This window comes from Amblyomma americanum, chromosome 1, assembly GCF_052857255.1.
Source record: "Amblyomma americanum isolate KBUSLIRL-KWMA chromosome 1, ASM5285725v1, whole genome shotgun sequence".
Lineage (NCBI taxonomy): Eukaryota > Metazoa > Arthropoda > Arachnida > Ixodida > Ixodidae > Amblyomma > Amblyomma americanum.
In genome coordinates this window covers 515,278,045-515,296,207 of record NC_135497.1, presented here as the reverse complement: position 1 = coordinate 515,296,207, position 18,163 = coordinate 515,278,045, and the positions used below count along the sequence as shown (strand labels likewise).

General features: G+C 47.4%; 2 protein-coding genes across 2 annotated transcripts in view; one reads left to right on the top strand and one right to left on the bottom strand.

Annotated features, from left to right (window-relative positions):
• LOC144116204 (frequenin-1-like) overlaps positions 1-18,163 on the top strand; it is a 485,524-nt gene that overhangs the window by 180,864 nt on the left and 286,497 nt on the right. The gene's annotated exons all lie outside the window — the stretch shown is intronic.
• LOC144095013 (THAP domain-containing protein 1-like) lies at positions 11,336-13,475 on the bottom strand. Its single transcript, XM_077629127.1, has 4 exons — positions 13,405-13,475; positions 13,089-13,287; positions 11,968-12,282; positions 11,336-11,365 (listed from the first exon to the last, which is right to left on the bottom strand). The coding sequence occupies exons 1-4, from the start codon at positions 13,473-13,475 to the stop codon at positions 11,336-11,338; spliced, it is 615 nt and encodes a 204-aa protein (XP_077485253.1).

The following is an 18,163-nucleotide window of genomic DNA, read 5'->3' as shown; positions in this document are numbered from 1 at the left end:
AGTTGTCGGTGGCGACGCCGGGGCTGCTAAAAGCGATGCAGTTTCAGGCGTATCGGTGACGGCAAGTAAAAAGAGCGGAGAAAGAAGAGCGAGAAGGAAAAAAAGATACTTTCGGCGACGCTTTAGGACACGATCGCAGGTTACAGGTGCAACTAGTTTTGCGGCAAGAGCCCATTCGACGCCTTTATCGTGGTTTGTGATGCGAGATTTAAGTACCAAGCGTATGTCGGCAGCCTTTTGACTGAAATATTAGCAATTTACATGTGAGCATCCAGCTGTAGCAGGCAGGATTATTTCGCCTTGAAAGGGACACATACAAAACGCGTTTCAGTGGCCGTTTTGCACCGTCAGTAGAGTGTACTAGAAAGGTTTCGAGTGGGCCGAATAACCGGCTCCGCGCTTGCTAGGAGGTGAGGCGCTCCGCGTTGAAAATGCTGCGGTGGCGCTGCGGTCGAAGTGGATTGGGTTGCGCCGGAGCAGACGAAGCGTCAGGAATGTTCTCGAGCAGCTAGCGGCGGCGGTTTTCTTTGCGTAGCTCGTTCTTTTGTGATCACTGTTTTATCCTGTAGTTACCATCAAAGTGTGTGGCATGCCTAATCGAAGGCATCGTCACTGCTACGCACCGGGATGTCGCACCGGCTACGCGGGCGTCCCAGCCGAGAAGCTGTCGTTGTTCAGCGTCCCGAAAGATGCGGTTCGAAGGAAAGCCTGTGAGCGGAACGTCCATCGCGCTGACAAGCCTCTGGATGAGAACTGCGCAGTTTGTGAGCTGCACTTTGAAGAACGGTACATACTTCGTGACTACGTCCACGTAGTGGCCGGCAAAGAAGTGAGAATCGCGCGCGGAGTGCCCGCGCTTACACCGGAAGCAGTGCCCACGCTTTTGCCCAATACGCCGAAGTATTTGAGCTCAAAGGCACCCCCGAAACGTGCACCACGCAAGCGTAGCACGTCTACCGTGCTCGAAAGCCCGGGCTGCAAAAGGAAGAAAGCCTGCACGAGTGTACCTACGGCCGTGCACGACAGTGGAAACTGCGACGACGAGTCGGCAGTGGAGTGCACGCAATGGCCAGCTCTTGACTCAAACAATCTCAGGGACCTGAAGACCAGTTCAGCGTACTGGTCAGTGCATAATTTTTCCGACTACGAAGGCACTGTTTATGCACTGTCAAGCTTGGAAGCAAGTTCTGGCACGGTGACCTCTGAAAGGGCTGTTCTGTTCAGCCTGAGTGCGACCGAGATTACGTACAGAACATTCCTCAAGCGAAAACTCGTTGCTGAAGGTGCTGCGAAGACTGTGCTCGAAGCAGAGCGAGTCATTTCTGAAGCCTCCGATTTTCTTGCATGTCCTGGTGCGCACTCTACCTCTGCTATTTTAGAGAAAGATCTCACTGCAAAACTTCTGGAAAAAACAACAGTCATTCATGGGGCCTTCCACAGCAAGACATGCACAGGGATGACAACAACCAAAGGTAAATTTGTGAAGCGAAGTGACAGATGCAGAGTAGTACACTATTTCATGTGCAGTAAACTGTGAAGGTCACGCCCTGTGCTACTGAGGGCAAGATTAGGTTAAACGCCTAATCAGGATGATTAAGATGCGCGCTACATGTGGTAGCAACAGTCCAGAAATTAAGCAACAAGCGTATTTTGCAATTTGTGTTGCTTTGTATCGCTGACCGAGGCATATGCAATGCAAAAGTGCTGTGATAAGAATTGGAATAGGAGTTTTGTTAATATTACTAAAATATATCAAATTACCCAGGTGTGTTTGCTCAAGCATGCGAACAAAACCTTTTATTGTTCATAAAGCCCTTTCACGCTATAGTGCACTTGCATAAGTAGAATGATAAGTGATGACAAATTTCTCAAGTATTTTGCAATGAGCTTTGGTAGTAGCTTCACTACTTTTGACATTCATTCTTATTTCAAACAATATTGCTCTCCTTACATAATTGTGACTAACTGGTGTGTGACATGAGGGCTTAACAAAATACCTAATTTCTTTTCAGGAGTCCCATGCCTTTCATGCCGTTATCTGCGCAAGACCCTGCTGACACGGATGTCTCGGCTCAGAAACCGTCGTCACAAGCAAATCACGACAGTGGGCCAAAAGCTCAGGTCTATGTTGCAGAAGCACAGGCGCCTGTCCAAGAGACTAATAAGCCTGAAGGGACAAATCGAGAGCATGAAGGCACGAAATTCTGCAATAAAAGAAGAGACTTTGGCGGAAAGCATTGCTATGTTGCCCAAAAAACAACAGGAAAGCGTGCGGCACAGCTTTGATGCCTGCAAAAGAAAGAGTACAAGGGGCATGAACTTTACTAAAGAATGGGTGCTTGAGTGCATTTTAATGAAAATGAGGAGCCCGAAACTCTATAGGCACATCAGGAAGCACAACATTCTCGTACTTCCAAGTAACACCACTTTGAAGAAGTACACTGCAGCATACAAACGTGGCTTTGGATTCAACAAGAAGGTGATGGAAATCCTCAAACAAAAAACAAGCAAAATGGACAGCTTCAGTCGTCATGGGGGCCTTCTGATTGATGAAATGAAGTTGTCAGAGCACCTATCAATGGAAAAGTGTGCAAAGTTGCGTGGATTTGTTGATCTCGGCCCATTCACACCTCCCGAAGATGCAGGGCTTCCATGCGACCATGGAATGGTTGTCATGTTTGTCCCGTTCACTGGGCGGTTTTCGCAGATAATAGGAACATTTGCAGCGAATGGAAATGTCAAGGGAAACCTGCTATGCAAAATACTTATTGAAGCCGTGATTTTGGCTGAGCAAGCGGGACTCTTTGTAGATTTCGTGACCTGTGACGGTGCCTCATGGAATCGGAAAATGTGGACACTAATGGGCATTAAGGCATCTGCCAGCAAGATTACGTGCGGAGTGAAACATCCTGTTGACGCAAAAAGGAACCTGTATTTCCTTTCAGACTTCCCGCATCCACTGAAATGCCTTCGAAACTCACTGCTGAAAGGTGGCTTTAATACACCAGACGGACGAGTAAGATTTTATCTGTTTTAAGTGTTCCAGCATAGTTATCCTGCAAAGTGACTAACAATGTGCTTCTTTTTTATGATGCAGGTTTCAACATATTTTGTTAAAGAAGCGTTCAACTATGACAAAGATAATGTGACGCTGAAGGCGATGCCAGGGCTGACTTTAAGCCATCTGGACCCAAACAATTTTGAAAAAATGCGGGTCACCCTCGCGTTCCAGCTCTTCGGTGACCGCGTGTTGCGTGGCTTGCATCATTATAAGGACAGACTTGAATCAAGTTATGGAAAAGGAGCCATAGATGCTACGGAAAAATTCTTCACGTAACGTGTTTTGTACTCTCAATCTGTGCATGTGATAAGGCAGCATGTGCGACAAAAAGTTGTCTTCAGTTGTGAAAATAGTATTGCTGTAACCTGTAGTGACAGCAGATCTTTATTTTTTTCAGAATGATCAACGAACTGATCAAAACAATGACATCGCGCTACAAGTCTGAAGCTCTCTGGCCAAACTCAAGAGGTGCTGCTGCGTTGTCGGCTTTCCTGGAATACATCACTAAGTGGGAGGAGTGCACCGTCAACGGGGTTGGCTTCATCAGCAAGACAACGGCTGTCGGCTTTAGAGTGACATTGTCTGGAGTGTTGCGACTTTTGGAGTATTTAACCAAAGAAGTTGGATTTAAGTACTTAATGACGGCCAAGTTAAGCCAGGATCCAGTTGAAAACTTGTTCAGGGTTGTACGGCAGTCATCAGGGTGCAATGACCATCCTACACCTGAGCAGTTCTTGATAACTGTTAACTGCCTCAGCTTTTACAGCCTGGCCAGACCTGTTGATGGTGCCAGTGTTGAGCTACTAGTCCTCACAGCGCTACTTGACACAGGAAACACAGACCTGTCAAATTCCACAACCTTGGAAGACACAATTGACAGCTATATTTCAAGGGGGGATCTTGATTCCCTAGAGGATGCTGCCAGCCAGAAAGGCAACGGTGTTCCCAGTGAGCACAAAAGTGTAGTTCAAAAAAGAAGTGACTCGCGCATTATCTACCACATGGCAGGATATGTCGCCAGGAAATTTGTGAAAAAAACTGGATGTGATGCATGTCGCACTCTTTTGCTTGTGAGCAATGCAGAGGGGAGGTCAGACCTGCACTCTGGTTTTACCAGCTTCGCTGACACAGGTGGACTGCTGTATCCATCTAAAGAGCTCTTTGAGTTCATTAACTACTTAGAGAGTGCCTTTACGGGCTGCTTCAGCATGAATCAATTACATGCTGACAGCATTCTGGATGTGCTGTCACTGCTCAGGACCAGAACAAAAACAATTGGATGCACAGTCCATGAAGGCGAAGTAAAGTGCAAGGTTGTGAAGTTTTATATTGTAACACGGCTCCACTTCCTGATTAAGGGCCTAAACAAATCAAATGATGAAAGGCGTCAAAGGATGAAGCACCTAAAAGTGCGCAGGTGTCTGTGACACTGACAAGCAGTACTGCTGGTTGCTTTCGCGAAATAAATGTTGACATATTTTGCATTTGAGTTGCACTTGCCATGAGTGGTTTATAATATACATCATTCCTGTCCAATTATTGGCATGTTTCACGGCCTTTTATTGCCATAACCAAAAATGTATTCATCCTTGTGCAACACCAAGAAAATATTTTGCTTGTACAACAGAACTTTGGTCAGTGATAGCCTGCCTGCTCACAACGAAAAGGTTCAGAGAGAAGTAAACTGAGCGCTGAGTGGTGTTCGAATCCCAGTCTTCCACTCAGCTGTTGCGATTTGCGTACGCGGGGGCCCTTGAGCGCTCCGACTTTGTAACATTTCTCGACTCTGCGATTCCAGACTTTCATTTGGAATCGCACCTGAACGCATTCCTGCGCTTTATTTTTGTGCGCGTCCATGCATTCCGCGTAAATCTATTTCGTTCTCGCGCTGACAGCATGCTTTCGCGATTCCACTGCCTAATACACATCGTCTGGTTAAGGACGTTTTTTTATTACCTTTGCATGACGACGGATATTTCATCAGTATTCGAAGAACAAAAGTTATGGTAGACTCCGTGTAAGCTGCCACGCCATACATACACGCGAACTTGTGGAGTGCGCGGCAGTTGCAACTCGCCTGACGCGCACACGGAGGGGACGGTCAAGCGACTACAAGCGTTCCGAAACACCTCGGGGCCTATCTTGTGCCGTACTGCGCCAATGACCCCTGTTTGAATAAAAAGAATCAACCCGTACAGCCAAGACGCCGCAGAAGGGGCCGCAGCGCACAGCTTGCGCCGCGTCTGCCGGCGCGCCCAGCCAATCCACTTCGATCACAGCGCCCTCTATTCTCTCGACAGCCAGCGCCTCGCTTTTAGCGCCTCGTTCGTCTCACACAGATCTTTCTAGTACACTCTACCGTCAGCTACACTGGCCGGGGTTGAGCAGTTTCGCGTGGCTCCTGGAGAGCCAAGCTGCGCATGCGCGAGGAGCAGTGACGTCACACGACGAACAGCTGGCGCACCGGAGCCGCCGCGCGCGCCTCGCCGGTCTGTGCATTCCAGAGGAGTGCCGCACTGGCGCCGGCGCGTGTCCAGCTGTGCGCCTCCGTTGGGCAGTAGCCAAGTGTGACGCTGCGCCGGAGCCGCTTGATAGCGCCTCTCATTTTGTGCGCATGCGCAGAGGTATCAGTGGGGGTATACTTATAGCGGGGCATTTGCCAGTGTGGTATAGCCATGGAGAAGGAGAGTGAAATTGGTGCTCACGCTACGTAGATCCTTGCATAGCCGAGAGAAGAGGCCGAGTAATCAAGAAAATGGGTTAAAAACTCCGTGCGCAGCGTTAATAATTGATTACAAACGATTCTCTACTGCCAGTTACGCTCTCGGTTGACAGTAGCGCTGAAGTACGCCTAGACGTCACGGTCGACCGCACCAGTCTGGAAATCGGCGTTACCGGAAACCATTGGTTGTTCCTGTAAACAACCACTGGGTTGGGTGACTTCACAACAGTTGGAGCAGGCGCACCTTGACGCCACTCGATATGGATGGAAGTGCCGAGCGGATCGTCGGACAACTTAGCAAGGCATATTAAATTGCTTTCCGCTCAATGCCGGAGACTGAAACTTGCTAGAAGGCATCTCCTTACGCACATCAAACAAATCATATCGTTTGTTTGTGTTCGAAATTTTGTGTCTGCACTTCTTTCACCGCTTGCGAAGCCTACACATGCAAGATCATTGCGTCGCCCGAGCGCAGCTGCAACACTGCGGGACACGAGCGTGCTTGGGGCCCTCCGCCTCTGATTTGTTGATGCGCCGGGCCATGAGAGAGTGCCGCCTCCAGACCAGCGAGACGAAAAGGGGGCATGCAACCACCCGAGCTGAGAAAACCGAGGCAATTTGAACGCGCTGTCTCATCAGTCTCATCAATGAAAATGTAAATACTACCGCGACGTGCAATATTTAGAGGCACGCGATTTCGAGGAAAAAATGGCGCGAAATAAATTTTTTTCCGCGATTTTGCACTTGCATGGTACCGCCGCAAATGGTGGCCCCCTCTGGAAGCTGTATACGTACGTGCCTGTTATAACGCAAACACCCTACCTCCGCGCGACTCAAATCGCTATAAGCGCGTCTTCGTAGGGGTTGTTGCAAATGGGTTGCAAGCCCCAAGGGTAGCGTTGGCCTGGCGGCCTGGGGCACAGCTGGAAACATCCGAAGGTCCCGGCAAAGGATGAGTCGACTGCCAACAGAATAACTTTTTTATCTGGCATCGCAAAAGAGCAGCCGGTCAGGGCGACCACGTTACTCGAAGGAAGAAATCGAAGACTCTCTTTGGCGTCCGGGGCAGCTGACTTTATACCCTCGGAGTCGAGGGCAAGAAGGAACGGCTCGGGATGAGGCGCCCGATACTGCGACGCTCGGACATGTTGAGACGTGACGTGCGCGTCCGCCGGGCCGGCGCCGGTTAGACCTCCTCGCCTCCCAGTCGGGGAGCTCCTCTCCCCGGCTGCCGCGCTTCGACAAGCGTGGGCACCAACATGCACACACACACACGGACACACGACGACACGTGGCATTGAAACCTGCCTGGACGCGCTTGGCGCGAGGCGTTGCGGCAGCGATGAACGGGTCAAAATGACCGCCACTTTGAACGAAGCCCCGGCGTCCGTTGCATCCGCGCCGGCTATACCGCGCGTCGTAGGCGAAACGTAACAGGGTATACATATATTACGCGACAGAGTAAGCAGCTCGTTTTGCTCAAAACCCGGCGTCGGCCGTCGTGCGGCGTCACTCAGGAAAAATCGCAGAATCCGTGAAATCGGAGCATAGAAAAATCAAATCACCTGCAATGGGGTTCGAACCCAAACCCTCTGCGTGCTGTGCGGGCGCGCAGTGCATAGGCAATGCACAGAGGAGCACCGAGTGAACGCATTGTGGTGCGTATGATTTTTTAACGTGTCTCTGGGATGTGTACGTATTTTGTAGTAATTAAAGCAAATAAACACAAATATTAAGATGGTAATGGGGACCAGAAATTGCGCGGAATGAAAAGGCGGTGTTATAGTGCTTCGTTGTACTCAAACAAATGGTGTGAGTTAACTTTCTTGCCCTCCTACTGATGGGATGGCCGGATTGGGCTAGTCGGTTGCTCCTCGCGAGCGGTGAATTATGATGGCACGCTGGCTGGTGATCGAATATACGGCAGTTAGCGGTACGAAGCGCACTTCGGGTCTTCGTCCGCTCGTCCGGCGACACGTTGCCGGTTGGGGCAGCAATTCCAACTTCTTCTGAAAAAACTTATTCATTAAAAACGGGTTTGATAAAAAAAAAGCATATGAGCTAAAGGCAGTTTAAAAAGACCAGTTTAGAAAAAGGCTGATGAAAAAAGGCTGTTAAAAACGGCCGAGCTTGAGACTCGACGTGCATTCCTGTATTTCCCCCGGGCATGACCGCTCCTGGGAACAGGTGCGGTGGGGAACGACGACCCATCGGCGCCGTGGGCTTCTAACTTAACAGTGTGTATGAGTATGAGTATGTAGAGGTGAAGCATGTCGTGCAGTGCAACCTAGATAGTGATTCGTAATTATGATCATCAGCCTGACTACGCCTACAGCAGGTCACTGGCCTCTCCCATGTTTCTCCATTAACCCTGTTGTTTGCCAGCTGCGGCCACTGTATCGCCGCAAACTTCTTAATCTCATCCGGCCACCTAACTTTCTGCCGCCCTCTGCTACGCTTGTCTTCTCTCGGAATTTATTCCGTTACTCTCAAGGACCAGCGGTTATCTTGCCTTCGCATTAGATGCCCTGCCCAAGCCCATTTATTTTTCTTGATTTCGACTAAAATGTTCCAACGCTCAACGCTGTCGGAGCTGGTTCTGCCTCGCCTTAGCTCTGACAATGTCATAAACCCACATTTGTTCCCTCACCTACTCTTCCCGCTTCCAGCCTCTTAAAGGTATATATATATATATATATATATATATATATATATATATATATATATATATATATATATATATATATATATATATATATATATATATATATATATATATATATATATATATATTTCAGTACCTAGCTGCGTTGTACTTAACTTAAGGTTAACACTTTACATTAGTAACCACGTTTCTGTCCCTTAGGTGAGTACCGGTAAGTTACAGGTGTTGTACATTTTTCTCTTGAGGAATATTGGTAAACTGCAATTCATGATCTGAGAGAACCTCCTATATGCGCTCCGCCCAATTCTTATCTATCTAGTTATTTCCGTCTCATGATCAGAATCAGCGGCCACTGCCTGCCCTCAGTAGACGTATTCCCATTCCACTTCCAGCACCTCGCTACCAGTTGTGAAGTGCTGTAATGTAATGTAATGTTCAACAATCTCGCATGAGAACAGATAGTGATTGGTAATCGATAATTGTGATTGGTGGCTGGTAATCGGTAATTATGATTGTAATCGATGACCATGATTGATAATGAGATTGTGGATTGGTATCTGGTGATAAATTTGAATGAAAAGGATAAAAATATTGAAAAATAAGAGAATGCGCAGTTGCGTCTACTCTTAAACCGAAGCTTAAGCGTCCTCCTAATTTTTTATTCTGCGTGCACGCTTTATCTCACTCACCCGGTGAACCTTCGTAATGAATATTTCATTGCAGCGAAACAAAATGACGAGGTACTGCTAATCGCCCGAAAGCGTCAAAGCAGCATCGTTGCCTGATGTACACCTTCGAATACAATTGTGAGAGAGTCTTTGAAGTCGTCTTGAGCAACCATCACGGCTAAGCTGAACACTTTTGACTGTGGACATTTTTTTCAGGTCTTTTTTTCAGATTTTTCTCCGCGTCTGTTGTCCGACTAGTGGAACTGCTGAGAAATCTTTGAATGGCGCTGTAAGTACAATGCCGAAAGCCCGATGTTGTTCTCTTTCTCCTCTGAAGAAAACACTAAGCAGAGAGGACCATTTACGCGTTTCAGTGAGGAAGGGAAATGAAGTTGGCGCTGTTTTCTTCCTCAGGCAACGCACGCTAAGGACGAGCAATGCGCTTGCGAGGGTATTACGCGTGTAATAGTAAATAACTACCAGTTTATTGTTATTCTTCATGGTTGTCCGCTAGATTCCGGGCCCCAACGGCGCAGAAAATTTCTTGTCGTTATCCCAGTCTATAACTATATACATTACGTGTATGATGAGTGCACTTCTAAGCTGAAGGAATGACAACGCTGTAAGGACGTGAGGTTCGCTGCCCATATCTTTACTGATCGACTATTAGCATGGGAGAGCAAAATCCTTAGCTTACTACAATGTTTGATTTAGCGCTGCGTTGAAGACTGCGCTCGTATTCGCTTAGACCCCTGTAGCGCTGAGCTATCCGTAGTAGAGTGCAGTGAACCATTATTCATGTGCTTGCGGTCACGTTTGGGTGCCTTCGCGCTTGATAACTGGCAAGAAGCTGTAGTTTCCTTCTGCCTCGTGTGGTGTTAGACACCAAATGCGAAGGTAATTCTCAAACCACATCGGAACATGCAAAGCGACGAAGGATCTGACGACGCTTTGGTTGAGCCGCAATAGCTGCCTCCCTTTCTCGATTGCGCACGTGAAGCTGCGTCGGTAGTACTCGGTGTAGCTTTAACTTTCAGCCCCGCTGTAGTCTAAACATGAAATAGAGAGGCTCGAAGAGTCGCTGGCCCCCAAACTCCTGACCGGTACGTCCACTTCCCCGGCTTGCTCGTCGTCCCCAGCGGCTCGTTTCCATGATTCCTTATTCAGGTAAAAGCCTTACTAGACCCATTGGAAGAAACTCAGTCGGCGACCGTTGTTGAGGCCGAGATGGTCCCGAAAAGATGGCGTCGCAACATCCGTCGTCTAGCCACCGAAGCGGCGAAAGCGACGGCGCCATGCACAACAGATACCAGGAGCAGCCGCCTCTCCCCGACGCGCCAATTGGCGTAACCAGCCTACCACTATGTGGCGCCCCTTTCTCCGACTACATTTGTTACAAAATTGTGACGAAGCCATATATCGTACTGCCTTCCGGGTGGTGTCATATGATTCCCCAGTGCACACAGCTTACATGCGCTAGTCAAGTTGGAGGCTAGCTTGCGACAGGGTTTCGAGCAGACGACGTATACACCTTCAATTGTATTCCTTCCAAGACTCTTTACTTTTTTCTTTAAAGCGCCGTTTAGGTGTTATCCGAGATGTGTGACAGTTACTGCCCCATTTCCTTTCCTGCAAACCAATTTTCCTATTAAAATTGCGACCTAGCCGTTCGCTGTACACCTTTGCAAGTGGTGTCATACGATTTCTCGCTACCTATAGCATATAGGTTTATAATTCAGACTGGAGGCAAGCTCGCGACAGGTATTCAAACCAAGTATATGACTGTATCACTCGGACCTTTGTGGAATCAGCGTACGGACGCGCGTCTTCGTTTCATTTCTCAGTGCGCAACCTTCTTCGAGGCCGAACGCACACCAAGGAGGTTATATAAAAACTGCTGGAGTGGAAGTCTCCTATGCCGGCCAATGGGCTGAGGTGAAGCCGGAGGCGGCCATCTTGCGGGAGGCAAGAAGCGGCTTGCCAAGCGCATCGCAGCGCTGTTCTCCGGCTTTTCCAGCGGTTTTTATTTGTTTAACGGATTTTAAAGTTCCAATGAAACACGGTGGGCTATGAGGCGAGCTGTATTGGAGGTCTGGGGATCGATTTCGACTCCCTGGATGTTTTCAACGCTCACTAATATCCGAGTATAAGGGCGTTTTTTCATTTCATCGGCACCAATACGCGGCCGCAGCAACCGGGATAGAGCCCGTGACCTGGTTTCAGCAGATGAACGTCTTAGCCAGGACCCACTGCAGCGGGTTTTACAGGCTCTCTGTGGCCGTAATGTAAAACGAATTCGTACAGTAATTAGCGTTTATTTATCTTCTTTATGCACTCTCTTGAAATGTAGAAATTGAACAATCTTGAAAGTTTTCATAAAGAAACGCAATTCAAAGCACAAGAAATAGCAACGCATACAACAAATCCAAGTGGCTAATCAATCCAGTATATTCAGAAGGCAAAATGAGAAACAGAACTTCCAGTGGTTTTGAAAATAAAAACACATACTGCATTAAATAAGAAACCTGGCTATCACACTGATACAGGGAGCTTATATTCATCAAAGCAACAAACGCCATTAAGTTCATAGTGTTTGGGTCCAGCTAACACATAAAGAGCAAAGTATCGAAGGACTAACATTAATTCTGGTTGGTTACACATGGGGTAACACGACATCACCAGCAACATGAAATTCGAAGATCAAATCGTTTGTATTTTGGTAAACATATAGTGTTTGTTGGCTGAAAGAAGGCAAGGCATGATTTAATAGCAAAATAATATAACACACTCGCAAATAGCAAAACAAAAGAAAGTAGTAAAATTCGTGAAGGCCTTCTGTGCTGGAGAATACAGCACTGGAAAATGCAGCGCCAAATACTTCAGCCCCTTCATCAGATAGAAGTTTTCTTTCTTTGATTGTTCTTATAATTTCCAGGTCTGTCTCATTTCTTTTCTGTAGCCTTCGTTTGGTTTGCTTCAGAATTTTGATCTTTTTCTTTAGGTGCACTGTTTCTTCTTCAGAGGCATGTAATCTATCCTTAAACCATTCATTCCTTGCTAGGCGAAGGTAGAGCAGCCTCTTCATCATCATCAGGTGTTGCCAGATCTTTACATCCTCACTGCATGGAGGGTCTCGGGACTTTGGTGGTGGCCGTTTCCTTTTAATCTGGAGTATAAAATTTCGCTTTATTCTAGTTCAAGGCAATGCAAATCTGCACCCTTGTTAAATGCAATCTGAGTTAAATGGGAAGGATAGTGCTAACATGCAGTGTCACTGACAAGTACCTTGTAGGCAATGACTACATAAACAAAGCAGTTTTACTGTGATGCCAACAGAAATGACATTTTGAAACCTTAAGTCTCTCCAGTCGATACACTGCTTCTGAAGCGTATTCAGAAGTTGATCAGTAACTGCTTGCGATGCAGCATATGCCTCTGAAGAACTCTTTTGCACTTTCATGTACAAACGTTTCCGCGATGCGGGTTCGTGAAAAAAGTTCTGTGCTGTCGGGCAAAGCAGGTCAGTGAAAAGCACTGAATCACGAGGGAACGTGCATTCTCTATTTACAGGAAAAATATCAGCTGGCTGATTAGGGACGCAACGCAGAAATATTTTTTTTTTCCGCGAATCCGCATCCCGCAAACTTTTGTCTATGACTGCACTGCTTGCACATCAACTTTTCGAGAAACACCCGCACGCTAACATACCTTGGCATCATCAGCAGCACCATGCACGGCTAGATACAATGACCCGAAACACATAGGCTAACGACACTGAACAACTATCGGGATCTTCTTGCGAAGCACAAAGAGCCGAGGCACAAGTTCACTAGAGACACAAGTTCACTAACGTTCAACATGCATCCCCTAGAATAGTTTCAATTATCTGACAATAATAATCACGCCCGGCTCCGACAGCCCACTATGTTTTACTGCAAAGCAGCAACTGTCTTGAGCATTTATCATGCTTACCGGGGCCTGTAGTCGCTCCGGGAATGCAGGAAACACTGCCGGCACTGTGCCTGGGCGCAGCCGCGTCGTTTGTCCGGTCCGGTCAAACCGTTCGGGAGTAAAATGAACCGAACACAAGCGGTCTCCGTCTTTTGCTTTGCAGCCCTCGCGACGAACAGCACATTCCCAAAGTGTACGCACCTCAGCATCCTTTGGAAACCTAGCAGTATAGACATTAACGCTTATGGGCGCGCCTTTGGGCGCGCACGTGCGCGCCACAATGCAAGGAGCACGGCAGCACGACAGGTCGGAATCAGCTTTCACGTGCGCAACTTACTTGTGAAATGTGACTCCTGGCGTTGTCTTCACACTGTTTGTGCAATCGTAAGCCACGCATGAACCAACCATGCTTGTTCCTGTCGTGTTACGTGCTGTGCATGTGAATAAGCAGCAGTTCTTCGTGTACACATGCCCAAACACATGCGCACACTAGGCGCGCGCTGCCGAGAATGGCTTGCTTCCTGCGCCCCGCAAGATGGCGTCGCGGCGGTTTCACTTGACGGGTGCCCCCTCCACTCCAGAAGTTTTTATATAACCTCCTTGACGCCCACGAAGACACACTAATTCTTAGGCCTTCACAGCAAGTAAGCAGTCTTATGTGCCCACTGAATATTCTTTTTATTACGTTGAATGCAAAGATGCATGATCATCGGCGTCGTGTTCTTCGCTTGCGTAGCGAACGGTTGTGATGAGCAGAACCAGGTTTCAAGTTACACAGCTGTGCGACTGCACGCTTCATATACTGTAGCCGGCTACTTATCAGATACCTCCTTGTAAATAATAAATGTTTACCACCACCACCCCCACCTACTGATCGGGTAACGGTGTTATGGCGTTACACTCTTCGCCTCGCGCTTTACGAACTACATTGCGTAACGCTCATAAAATATGAAAAATAAAGCCACCTTGTGCAAAACACACAGAGTGACCACTACATCTCGGTATAATGGAACATTTAGAGTTCATTTTCAGCACTTGCTTCAAATTTTTGAAGTTTCAGTTTCAGTGCGCATTGAGGATTCGTAGTCTATAATGATACTTTTCGCGTTCCGTTGCGTTTCTTTCTTCCATTAGTTACCCCATCTCCACACCAAAACTTCTATATCGGAGTCGGTAAGTCAAATTGTCTTTCTATCTGTCCGTCATGAAGTCAGAAGTCGGTACTAGCGATAGAAGTAGTGCTGAGGAATCAGTCTGAAAAACCCTTATCATAGAACAGGCCTGTGCAATATTTTTCTCGCGGCGAACGTAGGGTTCATAATTGTTTGCTGGGCACGAAAAGCGGGTTTTCTTCTATATGCTCCCTGCCACTCTGCTATTGAGGGATCACGATCATATGACAGCTGCTTTAAGGTTGACTGTTCTCGTCCATGCACCATTATTACCCACGAAATTCTCCGTCGTGCTTAAACTGAGCGTATTCAAGGAGCGCGCTCATTATGAATCCTTCTACTGCCAAGCGCGCATGGCGCTGCAGAGGTCTTTACTGTACAGGAAACACAAGTCCACGCTAAGTTGAACTCTGTCTTTCTGTCTGTTAGTTCGCCTGAATGTCGTCGCCTCCCGTATCAATACGTGGTCGCATGAAGATGTGTTTGTGGTACGGTAAGGTACGGTAGGGTATGGTATGGTATGGTATGGTATGGTATGGTATTGTATTGTATTGTATTGTATGGTATGGTATGGTATGGTATGGTATGGTACGGTATGAGATGTGGGATATAACGTCCCAACGCTGCACATGGAAAACACAGTACTGGGGGGCTCCGGATTAATTTGCACACCTTCAAAGTGCCCTGACATCGCACAGCACCAGAGAAGCGTTCTGCTTATTGGCTCCTTGGAAATGCGGCCGATGCGGCCAGCATTAAATCGCACGTTCTGTTGCTCAGCCGCCGAACGCTATAACCACCGAGGTACCAATGCAGGTGGAAGCGTTGATGAAATATTGGCCTATGCATGTCAGGATAGTAAGGGACAGCGAACAGATCTAACTGGAAAAGCTACAAACCATCAGCCTTAGTGAGGTATGGTGTACGGAGTCTAAAAGGGTAGGGCTCACCCCGTAAGCTAAACAAAACATTCACAGGCTCACAGACCACAACGGGAATGGCAAGTGGTATTCTGGCGTATGTACTACGTATTTAGGTGCCTATGCTATCGTTCCATCATGCTGTTTTACTTTGGAAAGTTGCTCGTATTTTGGAAATATTCTTTTTTTACCTCATTGCTTAGTCATTTCTCATTCCCGCCTTTCATACAACAGTCGCTGATATACCATGCCTGCTTGTTCCGCCCTGGTGTCACGGAAGGCATCGTGCAACAATCAAGGAGCCAAAAAAATCAAGAGGAAATACGGCCTCAGGTTTCGCTCGTGCTTATGGTGACAAGAAACCGGTGCACATAAATAAAACGTAGTTGCGGATGTATCTGGCAATACTAATGCACTAAATATGTCTAACGGATCATGTGAGCGAGTGCCATAACCATACGAGACGGTACCGCAACCAACGCACTTTATTTTATAAGCATTCCACAATAAAGGCGAATATCTCTGCCGACGCGACGTTTTGTCCTAAAACATTCGCTAGCTGCAACGACAAGTAATTCCTAGTGCAACCTTCCCATTTTCACTTTCCAGAGAGGAGTCATTTCGGCTGCAGCGGTGACTGAGCCGGGCGCTCGGCAAGACCTCCGGACTGCAGCGCCGCCGCTTTTGTACCGCAAGCGTCGCCTTTTCGGGACCTCGCATGGAGGAAGAAGAAATACTTTTCCTTTCTCCGTGACGCCTCGATTCAAGTCACGTGCGCCCGCTTCAACAGTTCGCTCACGCACTCCCCAGGCGGTGTCAGCTCTTGGGCGCAGTGTTCTCGAAAACATTGTGGGTGCGAGTGGCGCGGTAGTTTCTTTTTCACAAAATTTATTTTCACGTAATATAAATGCCAAAACTAGAGAAGGGTTACCACTCAAACTGGCAGGGAGAGTGGGAATACTCGTATAAAAAGTAAACATTTGCATCGCACACTCCACGCGGTACGCGCTGACCTAGTTAGACCGCCATTTCTTGTCTGATGTCTATAGAACCCATTCTACGGCGCAGCCTGAATTGCATAGCGACCACAATTGGGTGTACGTGACACCAGATTGCTACCTAACACGCCCCCCAAAAGGTCTCAAGAAAGGGAACACTTAATAACAAAAGTGATAGCACTAACATGAGTCAAGAACCTAATCGAAATCTTTAACCAGTTCGCAATCGAATCGACAAGCAGCTTCATTCAGTCTAACAGGGAAACTGCTGTAATTGAAATGTGAAAACTAACTAGATATTGACTGTGAATAACCGCGCAGAGACAAGGGACAGTGTCAAGACTGCATGTTGTTGGGCGAGTCGGTCGTACATCGTACAGTCAGTCGTCCGTCAACGACAGAGTATGCCTTTGGTGTTGCACATGCGCTCCTGGTTGTGAAAAAAAAAATATTTTTGTATGTTTCTTTCTAATAAACCGCAGTTGTTAGTCTGCGCCGGTCCTATCGGCTTCCTCTGTCTCTTGTCTCTTGCAAGAAAGTTTTGCCAAAGCTTCTTTCTTGCAGCTGCCACAAAATTCGCATTGTTTCTTCGATAGAAAATATGTGTTACTGCTGGGTGACAGAACACCATGCAGATTCAAATTAACTGAGATTATTTGTCTAGAACTTAATTAGCTGCATGGTCTCCTCGGCTAAAGCCTGTTTACGCAGCAGTGCAGACGCCCCAGGAGGCCTCTATCTACAGCGGGAGATACGTCTGAAATCTGTCAGCCAAACACAGCTGTGACCGCTTCTCTTTCGATATGCGCGTTGATCAGTGGCCTAGGCAATTTTGTACGGGGGGGGGGGGGGGGGTGCTCATGTTGCAGCGCGGCCTCCTTATAGAATTTGTGGAAGGATCAAACGCAACAATAATAAATGGATTGTCATTGTCATTGACAGTGGCATCGTGTATTAGATAACTCTATGCACTGTCTAGACAAGTGAAATATGTATTTCTTACAATAAAAGAATGTATTCGTATGTCTTAAAAATCGTGGCAGACATGATTACAAGACATAAAACTGAGCAGGGGACAAGACACAAGAGAGAAGCAAACAGGACGAGCTCGTAATATTTGCTTTTCTCCTGTGTTTTGTTCCCTGCTCAGTTTAATGTCTTGTAATCATGTCATACCAACTATCCCCTGATCGTTCACTCGTGGCAGACATAACTGATACCAATGCTTCCATGTTTTTGCGTATTTAATAAGTGAAGAAAGTATCACACGAAGTCTAGAACTATATCGATCCGGAGAAAGCAAAGCAGTGCATGCCTCTGATATGAAAAACGTAAAGGGCATGAAATTAGCAAGTAGAGGACAAATATTTTAATGAGTGTTTGTCGTTCTAGAACCTTTACATTTTTATACACATGCAACGGCCAGGGAAAGATCTCAATGACGCTGTCCTTCGTTCCAATGTACTGCGCAGCAGCAGCTGTCACCGGTCATGTATTGCGAGTAATTGCACCGAAATTTTAGTCGCAACAGCGAGCCATCGATAGGCCCTTGAAAGTTTGTGCTAGGATGGGGCCCCTTGCGTTACATGACTCCAGGTACATGGGCGTTGCCACGAAATCCAACCCGAGTTAGCAATGTTCGCGCCAAAATGTCTTTTCTAGTCTGAAAAAGACACTGTAGGTGACAAAATCCAGAATAATTTCCGGCGCCGGTGGTTGTTTTGGTCAGCGGTGCTTGACAGTTCGAAAACATTTCGGGGGGGGGGGGGGGGGGGCGGCGGAGACCCCATAAGCCGACCACCCCCCCCCCCCCCTGGCTCCGCCCCTGGCGTTGATCATCTCGGCTGCTACAGTTAAGGTTCCTGGCGCCTAAGCAACTTGAGTTTCCTCCTCGCCTACCACATGAGCAATAACAGCGCCAACATCTTAAAGAGGCTGTAAGATACCTTCTCAGGGCAGTACACAAACTCACTCAATCACTACATTCCCATGCCATGAACACTTGA

Bases quoted from the DNA above. Each gene is read 5' to 3' on its own strand.
- LOC144095013 (XM_077629127.1), bottom strand. From the start codon at position 13,475: ATGGTTGGTTCATGCGTGGCTTACGATTGCACAAACAGTGTGAAGACA. The intron at 13,288-13,404 runs GTAAGTTGCGCA...CTATACTGCTAG, and splicing joins CCAGGAGTCACATTTCACAA to GTTTCCAAAGGATGCTGAGG. The intron at 11,366-11,967 runs GTATTCTCCAGC...AACCCGCTGCAG, and splicing joins GCGCTGCATTTTCCAGTGCT to TGGGTCCTGGCTAAGACGTT.